Here is a 19,198-nt window from a genome sequence, read left to right as displayed (position 1 = left end):
AGTAGAGAGAGTGATTTTGCCCAATTGACTCTCTTGAGACCAATTGGGAGGCCAATTTGCCCAAGCAACTTATGGTTTAAGTTAGGTAATTACTCTCTCGAGGTTTAACCCATTAATTGGGATTACCATTCTCATGGGTCCATCCCAATTCCTTGTTAGAATTAATCTTGGGGTCATAGACTCTCTTTCTCAAGAAGAGTCAAGACTCACTACGCTAGACTTAGTGTTTGCAACCACCAAATCTTAATGAAAACATAAGATTAATCCCAATAACAAATACCCAACATCATTCATGCACTAAACAATCACATCCATTAATTACCCACACTAGGGTTGAGCCACAACCCTAGCTAATGGGTTTAGCTAGCCATAATAGAAACAGAAATTGAAGAAATAGTAGATGAAATTGACATAATAATTAACTACAATGTTAATCTACTCAAATCCACGTTAATACTAGAAAAAATTTCCCAAAATAGGCTAAAACTCTAAAGTCTCGAGTTCAATTGCTATCTGATAAAAAAAAACTCTCCCTCTAAAAAGTAAAATGTCCTATTTATACTACACAGGAAAAACCGGACAAAAATACCCCTAAGGGTCTGGCACGGACCGCGCACAAATGACGCGCGGCCGCGTAGGGGTTTGGGTCTTCATATCTTGCTTCTGACACTAGGGACGTGGACCGCACAAATGTGACGCGCGGCCGCGTAGGGTGTTTTGGTCCAAATCCTCCCTCTATGAACTTCATCCACGCGGACCGCACTGATTAGGTGTGCGGCCGCGTGGGCTTTTGCCTTGAATGACTAAGTCTCTGACACTCTTAGGCGCGGACCGCGTGGAAAGGAGCTCGGACCGCGCATCTTGACTTGGAAATTGCATGGTCTCTGAACTATCATGTGCGGCCGCGTGGAAAAGCAGTGCGGACCGCGCAGGTTGACCTTGAAATAACCCAGCCTCTGAACTCTCCTGTGCGGCCGCGTGACACATCAGTGCAGACCGCACAGGTCATTTTGTTCCCCACTTCAGTTGTGTTTTGCACTTGGCAGATTTCACTCCTTTTTGAGCCGATCTTTGGTATTTGTCATCTTGTCGCTCAAACCTGCAATCAAGCGCAACTTGTAAGCATTTTGGGACTAATTTATGGCAGTTAATGCACAAAGCTTTGGTAAGAATGGGTATAAAACCTGTAGAAATCACAGGTATCAACTCCCCCAAACTTAAACCTTTGCTTGTCCTCAAGCAAATAAAATGAGACCTACCCCTCAATGGAAAACACCCAAGTAATTCCTGTTTATCCTAAAGTAACCTCAACAAGCATCAATTGGGACTAACAATTGCCCTCAATGCGAATGCATCATTAACACATTTAAACTTTGAAAACTTGTGGATCAAGTGTGACACAAGAGCATCAAGAGTTGACACATTTCATCAAGGAACCTTTCTCAATTTCTTTGGTCATTGTGGAACCCAAACTCACACATCCTCGACTTTCCCTAAGTGAACCTCACCTTTTTAGAGTATTTGCACACAAATCTAGGTGAATGGACTTCTCTCTCATCTCTCACAAAGAAAGTCCGACTCTAAGAACCATATGCTTTCCCCTTATGTAAGTATCCACTAATGTAGGCTTCCCTCAACTCAAGATCATATAGGGCTTTTGAGGAGTCATTGTGAAAGCTTTGGGTAAAGGTAGGACATGTTTTTGTTCAAATGGGTTCAATCTTCCCTTAAACACTTCTTTTGATTTATTTTGGCACACTTTCTTGACTCAATTGAGTAATTCACTTCTTTCAAGGGGTTAGAGAGACACATTATCACTCTTTCTTTTGCAATTCAAACCCTTTCTCCTTTTTACCACTTTTCCACACCTTTTTCACTTTTTTGTTGTCCTTGGATTCCCTTTTTGGTTCTTATTCATTTTTGTCTTTCTTTTTGTCTTTTTCTCTTTTTCATTGCCTTCCTTTTCTTTTGCTTTTGCGCCTTTTTACCACATTGATGCCTTTCTTGTCTCTCCCCCCAAACTTAGACATTTGCCATTTACTCAAGGGAAGATTTGGGTGCCAAGAGAAGGTCTCATTAAGAACGGGTATAGGCTTGTAGCTTGGTTCATGAAAGAAAAAGGTTTAAGGCTCAAAAGGGGTGAACTAGGGATTATTTCATTGGTAGGTCATGGAAATTGTTCAAATTTTGCATTTTGGATCAAGGAGAGCCTATAATCACGTCTCAAGTCAAGTTCCACCTATAATTTCGCCTCAACAAACATTCAGGGCAAGTTCTAGGCCATCGGCTCGGTACTTGGGCTCACGATTCGAATTCTCACTACACACACTCAAGGATTGCCTAAGACGGAGTCGAGGGCCCACAACGACCTTAGATATGATTCAAGCGCACAATGGCCCAAAATGACCACATGATGATTGTTTGGTCAACACAAGAGTCTCAAGGCCACAACTTTCACCATCCTAAACACAACATAATGTCTTTGACCATAGGATCAAAGGCAAATGTGCTAGGCCCAAGTGAAGCTTTGGCTGAGGTACCCTTAACTACAAAAACTTGAAAATCAAAAAAAAAAAAAATCAAAAACGGACTCAAACCCTTAAGAAGGTTGTCATGCCATCTATCATTGGGAAGAGCCACCCGGTTCGCACAACACTCTACCCTTGGAAAGAACCGTGGCATTAAGAAAACCAAGGGCTTATTGCAAATGCCAAAACAAAACAAAAAGGCTACGAGCCTAACTTTGCAACTAAAATGAAAAATTTTAACGAAAAATAGAAAACCAAAATGAAAACCGAATGAATATGTACAAAAGGGGAGTATAATATACAACTAGGGGAAATGAATATATACATAGAGTTTATGAGCATCTAGAATGAACAGTTATATACAAGCCATGTACAACTATGAATGTGCTGAAAGTAAAAGAATATATACAGTAATCCAACAGTCAATCAAAATAGTAGGGCCACACCCCCACGAATAAAAGCTAGCATTGTCCCCAATACTAACTATCAAAATAAGCACCAAAATGAAAGAAAGGATATAGAAAGGCCCCTCAAGCCTCATCCGTCACCCTGTGCTGGTCAGTGGCTCCTAAGTCCTCTATACTGGCAGGGACCTCAGACTGGTCCCCGGCCTGCTGCTGCTGTGCTGCTGGGACAGGTGCCTGCTCAAGAACTGGCTCATCAACTGGTGGGGTAGTGGAGGGACTCTCCTGAACTGGTGCTACCTCAATCACAACTCCCTTAGTGCTAGGGAGTTTCCTCTTTTTCCTTGGCCTCTGCTTCTCCTCCTCCTGTACATGTGCTACTGCTGGCTCTACAGCCGAATCCCCAAATAGTAGGTCAATTGGAAACTGATCCGCCATGAGCTTGTCCACATCCACTCTCAACCGTGTCACTAACTCCTTGGAAGCCTTCTGATTCCTCAGCTTCTTGTGCTCCCGAGCCAATTTCTCCAACGCTTTGCCATGTGCCCCAACCGCCTTAGTCAAGGCATCCTGCGTCGCCATCATATTTTCCTGGTTGGCCAGGATCTTCTTCAGTGCATCCTCAATAGAGGAAGGAATCTCAACAGTAACTGGTGCTCCCTGTGCCTGTACAGCAGTGGTCAATGTAGATAAATTGGATGTCGCACCTAACATTCAGTTGTTCAAACTGGCAAGGGAATGGGTGAGCTGGTTTGCGGTGAACCGGTGAGTCTTTGATGAAGGGACTACCGGGTCAGCTGCAATAGAAGGACCAGTTGCTGATGACGGACATGGAGGCAATGCCTCATCAGTAGCAGGAATGGTGGAAGGCTCACTGGGCTGCTCAATGATCGCTGGCTCCTCAGACTGGCCAGGTGCGGTGGAAGTGGATGCCACATTCTTCTTGCCCCTTTTTGGGTTTTCTGGACCCAACTGACTATACCATGAGTACGGGGCCACCGAAGGTACCTTGACATCATATTTCTTTTTCTTCACTTTCAATTCTTTGAAGTACAAAGAGAATGTGTTTGGGAAGGGGTAGTTTGTTTGGGTCTCCTGACCAACTGTAGAAATCACTCTCGACATAATATTACCCACATTTAGAGGGAAACCCTCCATGATAGATGCTACAAAGACAGCACGAGGAAGGGGAATGGAGTGATCATGTGTAGACGAGTCAAGTCGACTACACACGAAAGTCAACCACCCTTTGGCTTCAAAGTTTAGGGTGTTCCTAAAGATCTTTTCTTGTGCTTTCAACTAGACTGGGATTGTACCCGGGGCTGCCAAGTGCTCGTTCAACCAAGGACGAACCTCCTCTTTCATTGCTAGCTTTTCTAAATATTGCGATTCATCCTCTTCTTCGAACCCCAGGAATTCATTCAACGATTTGCCATCAAACACAACTGTCTTATCCCTCACTTTAGTTGCTTTTGAGTCCCGAACTATATGGTGAACATTGCTGTAGAACTCCTTCACCATATGCTCATTCGCCATCTCAACACGTTCTTTGAAGAAGCCCCAACCCTCTCTAGTGCGGAATTTTGCTTGCATATGAGGGTTGAGAAGGACAAGATCGGCATCTATGAACTGCCTCTCTGGAATCAGTTTCCTTTTGGGCCACCACTCCCGAAATTTGTGGAAAGCAACCTCACTAACAAACCTGTCTACCCATGCCTCTGATTTTCTAGTACGCTCTATCCCCCCGACCTGTGGCTAACCTCCCTCAGCATACCCTCTACTCTCCCCTGATAATGAAGTTGTGGGAGATGTGGAGTATTGCTCTTCTTCTCTTGCTACGGACTCATCAGACGAGTCCGAGATGACATTAACCGGCTTTTTGGAGGAGGCTACATTACCATGATCTGGGGAAGGGGAATCACGGAGCTGAAATGAAGTGGACATGTGGGTGGGGGCAGACTTCGAGGTAATGCTTTGTGAAGGTGCATACTCACTCCCCGTGGAATGAGATGCAGCTCTATCAGCTTCCCGGATTATCTTCCAGGTTTTCTTTATCAATTCCCTGGTTTTAGGAGTGAGTTTCACAATCCTCTTGCTTTTCCCCCCTCAGGAGGAACCACCTCTCCCGATTTGTTTTTCTTTACCCGCTCGTTTTTGAACCATTGTCTGTAAGGAATACATGTCTAACATTGTTAGTAGAAGCACATAAGGTGAAGTAGACAGTTCAGTTGAATGCAAAGAGTGCAGACATAGTGACACAGACAGAGGGGCGCGGACCGCACCAAAAAGCACGTGGTCCGCGCAGTATACTGACACCCACATATACCTTTATGAATAAACCGACGCGGTCCGTACTGATTTGGACCGCGGCCACGTTGGTTCAGTGTGGACCGCACAGAAATGGTACGTGGTCCGCGCAGGTGAAATACCTAAATGTTGACCTCTCTGAACGCTTCACACGCGGTCCGCACTGTTTTGGACCGAGACCGCGCTGGGCTCACGTGGACCGCACACAAATGAAACACGGACCGCGCAGAGAGGTTCATCATCTCTTAACCAGGGTCACACGGACCGCGCACAAATGCTGTGCGGCCGCGTAGGGCTAATTTAACTGAGCCGGGTGTTTGTTCAATTAAATCCAATTTTTGTTCACCTTTTTGGGTCCTAAGTGTCCCTACTCAGTTATTTAACAAGATTCAATGCCCATGATTAAACTAAAACACACAAAAATCTAAGCTAACAGTTAAACTAAGAAGAAAAAGACGAAAGTAAGAAGTTACACTAGTAGAAAGCAATTAAACGAAACAAAAATTAGACTATGATTGAAATGAATGAGAGTTGTTACCAGGGATTAATGAATGTACACAATTAGTCTTGATGAATAGTGAAAACAATAGCTCAGGTGTAAATTTGGCGAAAATGTTAAAATGAGGCCCAAGGCCTCTATTTATAGAAAAGCCCTGGGACCCAGTACATACCTACCAGCACGGTCGCACAAAAAAGGACGCGGACCGCGCTGGATTTTGCATCCTACACATTAGCTGTTCAATCCACGCGGACCGCACTGTTTTGGTGCGCGGCCGCATGGAAGTCTTCAGAGACTTGGTACTTTCAGCCATCCCAGCGCGGACCGCACTGCTTTGGTACGCGGCCGCGTGGGAACTTTGTCAGAGACATGTAATTCTGGGTCCTCCAGCACGGACCGCACAGAAATGTCACGCGGCCGCGCTGGGTCTTCTGGGCCTTAACCCTTCAGCTGCTCAAACCTACGCGGACTGCACAGTTTTGCTACGCGGCCGCGTAGGCAATATTCAGAGAATGACCATTTTGCACTTTTGCCCTGCACTGGTTCAACATTATCCCTGCAACACTTCACAAACTATCAGCTCAAAAATCCTACTCTACAACAGAAAAACAAAGAAAAAGAAAAAGACATGGGTTGCCTCCCAAGAAGCGCCTGATTTAACGTCACAGCACGACACATGTTACCATCACAGTCATTTCAAATGAATGAGTGCCACCACGTGGCTGTCATCAATCTTGCCCAAATAGTGCTTGACACAATGCCCATTGACCCGGAAAACTTCACCATTCTTATTTTTGAGATCAATGGCACCAAAAGGAGTTACACCAACCACTTCAAATGGGCCGCTCCACTTAGACTTCAGCTTGCCCGGAAATAACCTCAACCGGGAGTTGAAAAGAAGAACCATGTCACCAACTTTAAATTCCTTCCCTCGGGCATACTTGTCGTGAAGGTACTTCATCTTGTCCTTATACAAGGACGAGCTGGAGTAAGCATGAAACCTAAACTCATCAAGTTCATTCAATTGCTCAACCCAGAGATTTGCAGCGACATCCCATTCTAAGTTCAACGTTTTCAGGGCCCACATAGCCTTATGTTCCAATTCTACCGGAAGATGACAAGCCTTCCCAAACACCAACCGATACGGCGACATACCAATCGGAGTCTTGAAAGCTGTACGATAAGCCCAAAGAGCATCATCCAATTTCTTCGACCAGTCGGTCCTATTTGCATTGACAGTCTTGGACAAAGTACTCTTGATCTCACAGTTGGACACCTCAACTTGGCCACTCGCTTGAGGATGATAAGAAGTGGTCACCTTGTGATTTACCACATACTTGGCTAGCAAAGAGTCAAAAGCCCGGTTACAAAAATGAGAACCGTCGTCAGTGATGATAGCACGTCTTCGAGCTTCATTATTTGGCAAAGCTATGGCCTCAACCCATTTCGACACATAATCAACCGCTACCAAGATGTAGGTATTGCCACAAGAATATATGAATGGTCCCATAAAGTCTATCCCCCAAACATCAAAAATGTCAACCTCTAGAATCATGTTAAGGGGCATCTCATCTTTCTTCGAAATCCCTCCGGCACGTTGGCATTCATCACATCTTTTCACAAAGTCACCGGAATCCTTGAACAAAGAAGGCCAATAGAAACCACAACTCAACATTTTAGACGCCGTCCTCGCCCCGCCATGATGGCCCCCATACGGCGAAGAGTGACAAGCTTCCACAATACTCAATTGCTCTTCTTTGGGAACACACCGGCGAATTACACCATCGGTGAAAATTTTGAAAAGATACGGCTCATCCCAATAGTAGTCCAAACAATCCCGCTTGAGCTTCTTCCTTTGGTTAGAAGAGAGCTCATACGGAACCACACCGGTAACAAGATAATTGGCAATGTCAGCAAACCATGGCATGTCTAGCATTGAAACCGAGAGGAGTTGTTCATCCGGAAAAGCATCATTTATCTCAAGGCCGTCCAAAGGCCTCCCTTCCTCCTCCAATCGAGACAAGTGGTCCGCCACTTGATTTTCACTACCGTTTCTATCAACAATCTCCAAATCAAATTCTTGAAGAAGAAGCACCCATCTCATTAACCTCGCTTTTGAATCTTTCTTCGTCATCAAGTACCTAAGGGCGGCGTGATCGGTATGAATAATCACTTTGGCCCCCATAAGGTATGGGCAAAACTTCTCCATGGCAAAAACAATGGCAAGTAATTCCTTCTCGGTGATCGTGTTGTTCCTTTGAGCTTCATTCATTGTCTTACTTGAGTAGTACACCGGATGGAACATTTTGTTGATTCTTTGGCCCAAGACCGCCCCCACCGCAACATCACTAGCGTCGCACATGAGCTCAAAGGGCAAGCTCCAATTTGGTGCGGTAATGATGGGGGTAGTCGTCAACTTTTGCTTTAGAAGCTCGAAAGCCTCCATACATCTCTCATCGAACACATATTTGGCATCTTTCTCTAGCAATTTACACAACGGGTTAACTACCTTAGAGAAGTCTTTGATGAATCTTCGGTAGAAACCCGTATGTCCAAGAAAACTCCTCACCCCTTTGACAGAAGTAGGGGGAGGGAGCCTTGAGATAACCTCAATTTTCGCCTTATCAACCTCAATCCCTCTTTTTGAAATTTTGTGACCCAACACAATTCCTTCTTCTACCATAAAATGGCATTTCTCCCAATTGAGAACCAAGTTTGTGTCTTCGCATCGGGCCAACACACGATCCAAGTTTTGCAAGCATTCAACAAATGAGTCCCCAACCACACTAAAATATCCATGAAGACCTCCAATATGTCCTTCACCATATCGGTGATGATTGCCATCATACATCATTGGAAGGTCGCCGGTGCATTACATAATCCAAATGGCATTCGAGAGAAGGAGAATGTGCCATAAGGACATGTGAAGGTTGTCATTTCTTGGTCTTCCGGGGCAATGAGAATTTGGTTATAGCCTGAATACCCATCCAAAAAACAATAGAAAGCCCGGCCCACACGACGATCAAGCATTTGGTCCAAGAACGGCAATGGGAAATGATCCTTTCTAGTCATCTTGTTCAACTTCCGGTAGTCCATGCATACCCTCCAACCCGTCACAGTACGAGTTGGAATAAGTTAATTGTTGTCATTGGTCACCACCATCATTCCTCCCTTCTTTGGCACACATTGTACCGGAGAAGTCCACGAACTGTCAGAAATTGGATACACCACACCGGCGTCAAGCCACTTGATGACTTCCTTTTTGACCACCTCTTGCATGGCCTCATTGAGTCTCCTTTGATGTTCAAGAGATGGCCTAGCATCCTCATCCAATATTATCTTGTGCATGAAAAATGCGGGGCTAATACCCCGAATATCCACCAAGGTCCATCCAATCGCCCGCTTGCACTTTTGAAGAACCGCCAAAGTGGCGTCAACCTGCACGTTAGTCAAGCAAGAAGAAAGAATAACTGGCAAAGTGAAATTAGGACCCAAAAATTCATACCTGAGGTGAGGAGGAAGTGGTTTCAACTCCAACACCGGTGGCTCCTCAATAGATGGCTTGGTGGGTGGAGTTTTGCGATTTTCAATATCAAGAGATAACTTCCTCGGTTCATAAGAATACGAGCCCATGCCATGTAATGCGTTCACACACTCCACCCTTCCAGCATCATCATCAATATCCATGTTCAATAGCACAGCTTCAAGTGGGTCCTCAACATTTGCCATTGCGCTTGTGTCATCCACTATCACCGCTGTGACAATGTCAACAAATGAGCATACCTCGGTGCTATTTGGTTGCCTCATTGATTTGCACACGTGGAACACCACCTTTTCATCTCCAACACGAAAGGTCAATTCTCCCGCTTCCACATCAACCAAGGCCTTCCCCGTAGCTAGGAAGGGCCTTCCAAGAATGATAGGCACCTCGAAATCCACTTCGCAATCCAAGATCACGAAATCGGCCGGCAATATGAACTTATCAACATGAACAAGGACATCATCAATAATCCCCAAAGGCCGCTTCATTGACCGGTCCGCCATTTGAAGCCTCATAGAAGTTGGACGAGGTTGTCCAATACCCAAGGTCTTGAAGACCGAATATGGCATGATATTGATACTTGCCCCCAAGTCACATAGGGCTTTTGCAAAATCGGCACTTCCAATGGTACATGGTATTGTGAATGCTCCGGGATCCTCTAGCTTTGGAGCCATGGAATGTACAATGGAACTCACTTGGTGTGTCATCTTGATTGTCTCACACTCCATCGATCTCTTTTTAGTAACCAAGTCCTTCATGAACTTTGCATATCCCCACATTTGTTCAAGTGCCTCCACCATGGGCACATTTATAGTCAAACTCTTCATCATCTCAATGAATTTTTTAAACTGGTTGTCACCTTTTTGCTTGGCCAACCTTTGAGGATATGGCAGAGGAGGTCTAGGTAAGAGTGACTTGGCTTTTGGCACCACCGGTTCGGGCATATCAATAACGTGTTCCCTAGACGGGTTCACGGCCTCTTGAGTCTCCTCCTCACCCTCATCAATTTCAATTCTCACCTCATCACTTGCACTTTGTTCAACAACATCCTCAACTACCAACGGGATCTTATCATTTTGCAACTCTTCTTCATCAACCACAACTCGATTACCTCTTGAGGCTTGCACATCACCGCCTCTTCTGCTTCTCGTGGTCACCGCCATCACATGATTATTATGACCACCCTTGGGGTTTACTACCGTATCACTTGGTAGAGCACCCTTTAGGCGAGTGTTGAGAGATTGCGAAATTTGCCCGAGTTGTACTTCCAAATTACGGATTGAAGTGTTATGGGAGGCCAATTGAGCATCGGAGTCATGATTCTTCTTCATCATTTGCTTAAACATGTTCTCTATTCGACCCATGTCATTGCCCGACGAACTCGACCCTTGAGATTGAAATGGAGGCGGGTTATTAGGTTGTTGCTACATTGGGGGCCTTTGAAAGCCTTGCCCCCTATTACCTTGTCCACCATTGTTGTTCCAACCACCTTGACCACCATTGTTGTTGTTCCAATTGTTGTTCCCGTTCCAATTACCTTGATTTCCCGAATTATTGTTCCCCCAATTGCCTCCTTGATTGTTATTGTAATTCCAATTGCCACCTTGTTGATTGCCCCAATTACCTTGGGGTCTCCATTGTTGATTCTCTTGACTACCTCTATTCCCTTGGTAGTTGTTGACATATTGGACTTCCTCACTTTGCTCATCAAAACCTTCATTCAAATATCCACCACCATCATCATAGTTGTCAAAATTTTCTTGAGGTTGTTGTTGCCCTCTTTGCCGTCTTTTCGTCATATTCACTCCCTCCATGGCATTAACTTGGCGCGGATTTTGAACTTGTTGAAGTTGTGCTTTAGCCAATTGGTTCATTGTTGTTATGAGTTCGGCAATGGCTTGGTCGTGATCATGCAACTCCTTATGCAAGTGTATAACATTAGGATCACCTTGAGGAACATTATCCCGGCTTTGCCATGCCGAAGAAGTATCGGCCATTTCATCAAGAACATCACAAGCTTCGTTGTATGGAAGCTTCATAAAATTACCACCGGCCAACTGATTGACAATGCACTGGTTTGTTGTGTTTATACCCCGATAGAACGTCTGTTGGATCATAACATCATTCATATCGTTCTTGGGGCACTCTTTTACCATCGTCCGAAACCTCTCCCATATCTCATGTAAAGGCTCCGTCGGCTCTTGCTTGAAGGCTAGAATCTCATCTCGAAGAGCCACCATATGACTAGGAGAAAAGAACTTGGCAATAAATTTATCGGCTAACTCATCCCACATAGTTATGGAATGATTTGGGAGTCTCTCCAGCCAATCTAATGCCTTCCCCCGAAGTGAGAAGGGGAAAAGCCTTAACCTCAGTGCATCTTCCGAAACATTTGTCTGCTTGCTCCCCCAACAAGTATCCACAAACCCTTTGAAATGCTTGTATGCGTTTTGGTCCGAGGCACCTGTGAAGTACCCTCGTTGTTCGAGCAAAGTGAGCATGACATTGGTGATTTAGAAGTTCCCCGCCCGGATTCGGGGAGGAACTATTGCACTTGTGTACCCTTGATTGGGTAGAACTCTTGGTGCCACTCTTGGTGGAGGTGGAGGAGGGTCTGGTATGTTGTCATTAGCATTAACATTTGCATTAGCATTTCTACCCCGTCTTTGTGCTTGGGGTAAAACCTCCTCTTGTTCTATGTCTTCCACCTCCTCCACTCCCACATTAATAGCATCTTGTTTATTTAAATCCATTGGTACCTGAGTGAATTAACACAAATAGAGTAAGTAAAAAGAAGGAAAAAGAAGCAAAACACAAAACTAGCTAACAAATAGTCAAACACCGTAAAGCTCCCCGGCAACGGCGCCAAAAAGTGATCACAGCGGACTCAACCTAAGGAGGAGTGGGCGCTAATACTTTTACCCAATAGTGGTATCGGGGTCAATTTTCCACAGGGAGCTTCAATTTGGAGTTGAGTGTTTGTATGGTCTAGGACTATGTTTTAGCTCCTAATTGATCTTCTAACATTTTTTTGTTTTCTTTTGATTATCAACTACAATTTATCAACTACAAGTTTAAAGCTAAGTTAGGTTAAGATATTGATTCTAAGTTGTATGCAATATAGAGAAAGGCACTAGGGTCGTGGCATGTACCTAGGTGGTCAACTAACTGGTAGAGATTCCTAATGCAAGAATGATGAATATGGGACTTATGCTATAACCGTTGCACTTTTGCACCCACTCTCACACCTCTCGGTAGAGAGAGTGATTTTGCCCAATTGACTCTCTCGAGACCAATTGGGTAGGCCAATTTGCCCAAGCAACTTATGGTTCAAGTTGGGTAATTACTCTCTCGAGGTTTAACCCGTTAATTGGGACTACCATTCTCATGGGTCCATCCCAATTCCTTGTTGGAATTAATCTTGGGGTCATAGACTCTCTTTCTCAAGAAGAGTCAAGACTCACTACGCTAGAATTAGTGTTTGCAACCACCAAATCTTAGTGAAAACATAAGATTAATCCCAATAACAAATACCCAACATCATTCATGCACTAAACAATCACATCCATTAATTACCCACACTAGGGTTGAGCCACAACACTAGCTAATGGGTTTAGCTAGCCATAATAGAAACAGAAATTAAAGAAATAGTAGATGAAATTGACATAATAATTAACTACAATGTTAATCTACTCAAATCCACGTTAATACTAGAAGAAATTGCCCAAAATAGGCTAAAACTATGAAGTCTCGAGTTCAGCTGCTATCTGAAAAAACAAAAAAAAACTCTCCCTCTAAAAAGTAAAATCTCCTATTTATACTAGATAGGAAAAACCACCCCTGAGGGTCTGGCGCGGACCGCGCACAAATGACGCGCGGCCACGTAGGGGTTTGGGTCTTCATATCTTGCTTCTGACACTAGGGACGCGGACCACACAAATGTGACGCGCGGCCGCGTAGGGTGTTTTGGTCCAAATCCACCCTCTCTGAACTTCATCCACGCGGACCGCACTGACTAGGTGTGCGGCCGCGTGGGTTTTTGCCTTGAATGACTAAGTCTCTGACACTCTTGGACACGGACCACATGGAAAGGAGCGCGGACCGCGCATCTTGACTTGGAAATTGCATGGTCTCTGAACTATCCTGCGCGGCCGCGTGGCAAAGTAGTGCGGACCGCGCAGGTTGACCTTGAAATAACCCAGCCTCTGAACTCTCCTGTGCGGCCGCGTGACACATCAGTGCGGACCGCACAGGTCATTTTGTTCCCCACTTCAGTTGTCTTTTGACACTTGGCAGATTTCACTCCTTTTTGAGCCGATCTTTGGTATTTGTCATCTTGTCGCTCAAACCTGCAATCAAGCGCAACTTGTAAGCATTTTGGGACTAATTTATGGCAGTTAATGCACAAAGATTTGGTAAGAATGGGTATAAAACATGTAGAAATCACAGTTATCAGTTCTCCATCTTGATCTTCCTCAGCGTTGTTCTCAAATGATGGGTCAAATTCATCAAAGATAACATGGACGCTTTCTTCAACACATTGAGTGCGCTTGTTATATATCTTGTAAGCCTTGCTTTGAGAAGAATAGCCAAGAAATATTTCTTCGTCACTTTTGGCATTGAACTTACCAAGCTGATCTTTTCCATTGTTGAGAACATAACATTTGCATCCAAACGTTCTTAGATAGGCCAGCTTGGGTTTTCTTCCATTCAGTAGTTCATATGGTGTCTTGTTCAGAATTGATCTGATCATGCACCTGTTTACTAAGTAGCAGGCAGTATTGACAGCTTCAGACCAAAAGTTTTTTGCAAGTCCACTGTCAATCAGCATTGTTTTTGCCATTTCTTCCAGAGTTCTGTTCTTTATTTCTACTACACCATTTTGCTGAGGAGTTCTGGGAGCTGAGAAGTTGTGAGAGATACCATTTTCATTGCAGAAATCATCAAATTCTGTCCCATGATTTGATCTAATGCATACAACTCTAGACTCCATCTTCACCTGAATTTTCTTCTCAAAGGCCACAAATACTTCAGTCGTTTCATCTTTTGTTCTGAAAAACATAGTCCATGTGAATCTGGAATAGTCATCCATGATCACGATGTATCTCTTTCCTCCTCTGCTTTGCACCCTCATAGGTCCACACAAAATAATCATCCAAGAGCTCAAGTGGTTTTGAGGTGCTCACATCTCTTTTTGACTTAAAGGAGGACTTTACATATTTTCCTCTAGCACAGACATCACAGACTTTTTGAGTTTTGAATTGTGACAGAGGCAAACCATGAACCAGGTCCTTCTGAATTAGTTTGTTCAGAAGAGAGAAGCTTGCGTTGTCCAGTCTTCTGTGCCATAGTTCAGCATCATCGTCAACCGCCTTCAGATAACTCAGATCACTACTCTGTAAAGATTCGAAATCAGCAACATAGATGTTCTTGTATCTTTTGGCACCAGGATTATTTCACCAGTGACAAGGTCAGTGACTGTACATATTTTGGACAAGAACTCCACCTCATTTCCCTTATCTCAAATTTGAGAGACACTCAGGAGACTGTACATAAGTCCATTGACATAGTACACATTTTCAATAGAGTGAGTGAGTGACTTCCCAACTTTTCCAACTCCAAGAATGTACCCCTTTTTTCCATTGCCAAAGGATACACTCCCTCCCTGCAGGTCTTTTAGACAAAGAAAGTTTGTGGTGTTCCCAATCATGTGTTTCGAACATCCACTATCCATGAACCATTGTTGACCACTTCCCTTCACTGTCCCCTGCACAAGAATTTTAGGAGTTATTTTTAGGAACCCAAACAAGTTTGGGTCCCTTGTAGTAACCAAAAGGATGAATAAGATCTCTTTTAGTCTTGCAGGTAATGTGTGTTTTCTATGAGTGGAACCTGGTCCCTCTTTTGTGATCACAGTTTCAGCAACCACTTTATCTTTTGGTACTGATTGATTTTTGGCCTGGACCCTTCCTTGGAGTGCCCAGTGTTCCCACATGGGTCCGAGGCCAGTTATCGGATGCAGTGGAGCTCTTAATGTGAGGGTTGTAAGGATCATTTTTCCTTGAAAACCCTGCTCCCCGCCCTTTTTCACTATCATTAGTGAACAAGGCAGTGGTAGCCTCTACGGACCAGGTCCACTTTAGAGACTTTTCAAGGTCATTCATTACTTTTTCTAGATTGGCTTGGAGGAGCTCATTTTTCTCAATTTCAGTGCTCATCCTACATCTCAAGGCCTTCACCTCTTCTTCAAGCCTAACATATTCCTCACTAACTATCTCCTTTCCTCTTTCAGGGTTTTCAAGTTTTGACTTAGTCAAGGGCTCTACTATTTTTTTCCTTTGGTCAGCAGCTTCTGCCAAGAGATCACTCTTTTCTTTTCTAAGAGTTTCAGTGGCATTTTTTTGATCAGTAATTACAGCCACTAAGTCTTTCCTAGTATGTTCAGATTTTTCTAGTTCTAAGAATAAGGAATCCCTATCCTCCGCAAGACTACAAAATGCAGTAATTAAAACATCAGCTAAACACATGAGTTTTTTTTTTGTAGAGTAGGATTTCAGATTTTTTTGAACATCCCTGAAGTTTACCTCTTCGCCGCCATTGTCTTCATCATTGTCTGATTCCCCCATCAAATCAAGCATTGAGTCATATCCAGTCTCCTCGCCTTCAACTGCCATCATAGAACTATCATCACTATTAGATTTATCTTGTTTTACTTGTGTAGTTCCATCATAAGCTATTTTCAAAGTCTCCCATATTTCCTTGGCAGTGTCACATGTAGAGATTATGTCGTACTCATTAGGTTCCAAACCATATACCAGAATTTTCTTGGCACGAGCATTCTTCTTCAATGCTTTCTTGTCTCCTTCAGTGTATTCTCCGCTGGTCTTGATTGGAACAAATGGACCATCGCAGAAAATATCCCAAAGCTCACAATCCTCAGTCATGATGAAATCATGCATTCTAGTTTTTCACCACCAATAGCATTTTCCATCAAACTTGGGTGGGTGGTATATGGATTGACCTTCTTCAAAATTTAGTGGAGCCATCATGAGGATCCTTCCTAGGTGTTAACTTGATAGGAGGAACCCGCTCTGATACCAATTGATAGTTTGTATGGGTCCATCAAGTCTTAGAGTACCTGGTCCTCTATAAGTTTCTGCTGAGAGCACTTAGTAAATAAGTAAGTAAATGAGGCAGAGGATCTTTACGTGGAAAATTCCGCACAAGGGGATCAAAAAACTATGACCTACACCTGTAGGCTTTTAAATTTACTAACTTGTAATCTTACCTATTACAAGCCACTTTACAATACTTCCGATTGCAAAGGATTTACTCAACTAACTTGTAGTACCTTTACCACAAGCCACTTTGTGACTATCCTAGTTAGAAAGGCTTTTTCTAACTTGTGGTGCTATCACCCCAAGCCACTTTGCAATTCTACAACTACAATGACTTTTCTTTATGACTAAATCTAGTCACAACCTAAACTCAGCGAGTTTGAGGATTTACAAGAGGACTCCTAATCAGTATGCTTCTAAGTAAGCGATTTAGGAGATATAGTAAGTACAATAACAAGGTTACAACTCAACTAGGACAACAACAATCAATCTTTTAGGAACTGGTCTGTAGTGGCGTTCAACCTTGTTCTTCAAGCTTGAGAGGATGATGAGTTTTCTATTTTTGCAAAAGCTTGAATCAGAAACAGAAACCTTCTAGTGATGTCTTTGTATGAAGCTTCATCGGGTACATCTTGATCACATCTCTTGAGGTGATATTAGTGCTTTATTTGGTTAGTGAGTGAGTGGCTAACAGTGTATTGCAGTGCGGCAGAAACAGTGCCGTCAGTCACTTCAGTTCCAGCTGTGTCCACATGACTTTGTACTGTTACATAGGAACCACAGGAGCACTAGGTCCTTGATCGGTTCCTAGCTCCTGAATCTGTAGCAGTTCATCCTTAGCTGGAATCCGTTTAAGTTTGCAGCAATCCAAGTAGGTCAGGTTCCCTATCTGGTTCTTATCTATAAGTTTGTTAGATCATCAAAACACAAGACAAGAGTTTTTAAGATCTATCACAACTTCTTCAATTCTCGACATCCATGGCGATTGTCGAATAAACACCTTTTGGAAACAGTACGGGAATCACCATTGTCATCATTATCCTCTATTTTTACAACTATGTGATACACCAGGTAGCTCGTTAATCTTTATTCAACTCAAAGGCATTGAGAATTATGCACTATGGAGTAGATAGATGAAAATAGGATTAATTGGTAAAAGTAAATTAGGTTTTGTGGACGGGAGATGCACCAATGATAAATTTGATAAATCCTTATATGAATTATGGGGAAAATGCAATGCTATAGTGTTATCTTGGATCATGAATGTTGTGAGTAATGAGCTACTTAGTGGAATCATGCACAAGTCTAGTGCACACAAAGACTGGACAGATCTAGAGGATAGATATGATAAGGTTGATGGATCTAGGATCTTCTATTTGCACAAGGAAATAGATACACTGTCCCAAGGGATCTCTTCAGTTTCAGCATACTTTGCTAAATTGACAGACCTTTGGGAAGAATATGATGCTTTTATGCCCTGCCCAGGATGTAATTGCCCAGAATCAAAAAGTGATGCTGAGCATTTTGAATACCAAAGGCTACTGCAGTTTCTGATGGGACTAAATGAGTCCTATAGTTAGCCTAGAAGCTAGATTTTGATGATGACTCCAGTTCCAAGTGTTAACAAGGCATACTCCATGGTGATATCAGAAGAGAGTCAAAGGTCTTTGGGAAAATTCACACACGCTGTTGATCTATCTGATGGAGTTGAACTATTCAACAACAAAGGAGGAGTGAACTCAGGAAACAATTATAGACCTAGAAGGAACAATTTGCATTGTGATTTCTGTAATTACAAAGGACACACTACGGATAACTGCTACAATATACATGGTTATCCCCCAGATTTCAAGATGAGGAAGAAGACTAGTGGATATCAACAAAGACCTATGGAAATTTTGATAGCACATGAGATGCAACAGATACAAGGGAACCAGTCAGCTAAGTAGTAACATAAGAGAAGCAACATACATTGAACCAGCCTACAGTAAACACAGTGCAAGGACAAGGCATAGTATTCACTCAGGAGCATTATGATCAGATATTGAATTTGATCAACAAAGACAAGCTGGTAATCACATGAAGGAGCTTACAGGAATGGTCAATACTTTTGTTGCAAATGACACAGTAGAGAATAGAGAGAAAGAAAAAGGCAAAAATTGGGTAGTGGACTCTGGTGCCACCAATCATATGGTTCATAATAAGAAATTACTAAATAAAGTAAATAGTAATGGCACCGGTATAGATACAAAGGTGTACTTACCAAATGGAAAATATTTGAACATAGCTTGCACATGTGAATGCAGAATTGGTGAAGAAGAAACCATTAAAAATGTGTTGTATGTGTTAGGTTTCAAATACAATTTGTTATCAGTTTCAAAACTGACAAAGGACCTAAGATACTTTTTGTCCTTTTATCCTGATTTTTGGATACTGCATGACCTTCACACAAAGAAGGTGGAGGGGATTGGTATGGAGCTGGAAGGACTATGTAATCTGTAGCAGAAGATGATTAAGGCAAATGTTGCAGATGTACAAGTAGCATTTGGTCATGGGAAATAAGAGGACCTGGAGATTTGGCATGGCAGACTTGGACATGCTCCTGATAGAGTGGTGAAACAGATTCCTAACATGAGTTTTAAGACAAGTAGTAGTAGAATAAAGGAATGAACAATCTGTCCTCTAGCTAAACAAAGAATATTGCCATTTCCTAAAAGTCTATCCAGTACTGATAAATCTTTTCACTTGATACATGTTGATGTATGAGGTCCTTATAGGATACCTACTCATGATGGTTTTAG

The 19,198-nt window shown here is 43.1% G+C and overlaps 2 protein-coding genes across 2 annotated transcripts; one reads left to right on the top strand and one right to left on the bottom strand.

Moving 5' to 3' along the window:
- Positions 1 to 14,363: 14,363 nt before the first annotated feature.
- LOC138883580 (uncharacterized) lies at positions 14,364 to 16,238 on the bottom strand. The gene is made up of 3 exons (XM_070164275.1): positions 15,447 to 16,238; positions 14,832 to 15,046; positions 14,364 to 14,715 (listed from the first exon to the last, which is right to left on the bottom strand). The coding sequence occupies exons 1-3, from the start codon at positions 16,236 to 16,238 to the stop codon at positions 14,364 to 14,366; spliced, it is 1,359 nt and encodes a 452-aa protein (XP_070020376.1).
- A 1,292-nt stretch (positions 16,239 to 17,530) lies between these two features.
- LOC138883579 (uncharacterized) lies at positions 17,531 to 17,977 on the top strand. The gene has a single exon (XM_070164274.1). The coding sequence runs from the start codon at positions 17,531 to 17,533 to the stop codon at positions 17,975 to 17,977; it is 447 nt and encodes a 148-aa protein (XP_070020375.1).
- Positions 17,978 to 19,198: the final 1,221 nt, after the last annotated feature.

This window comes from Nicotiana sylvestris, chromosome 12, assembly GCF_000393655.2.
Source record: "Nicotiana sylvestris chromosome 12, ASM39365v2, whole genome shotgun sequence".
In the NCBI taxonomy this organism is placed as follows: Eukaryota; Viridiplantae; Streptophyta; class Magnoliopsida; order Solanales; family Solanaceae; genus Nicotiana; species Nicotiana sylvestris.
Note: the sequence above shows the minus strand (reverse complement) of the source record. Positions and strands in the feature narration are given on the sequence as shown.

What these genes read in the sequence shown, in the direction of transcription:
- LOC138883580 (XM_070164275.1), bottom strand. Translation starts at nt 16,238, where the DNA reads ATGCATGATTTCATCATGACTGAGGATTGTGAGCTTTGGGATATTTTC. An exon ending in TCCAAGCCAATCTAGAAAAA is followed by an intron (nt 15,047 to 15,446) that starts GTAATGAATGAC and finishes ATTCTTGTGCAG; the next exon opens with GGGACAGTGAAGGGAAGTGG. An exon ending in TACTATGTCAATGGACTTAT is followed by an intron (nt 14,716 to 14,831) that starts GTACAGTCTCCT and finishes TGGTGCCAAAAG; the next exon opens with ATACAAGAACATCTATGTTG.
- LOC138883579 (XM_070164274.1), top strand. Translation starts at nt 17,531, where the DNA reads ATGAAAATAGGATTAATTGGTAAAAGTAAATTAGGTTTTGTGGACGGG.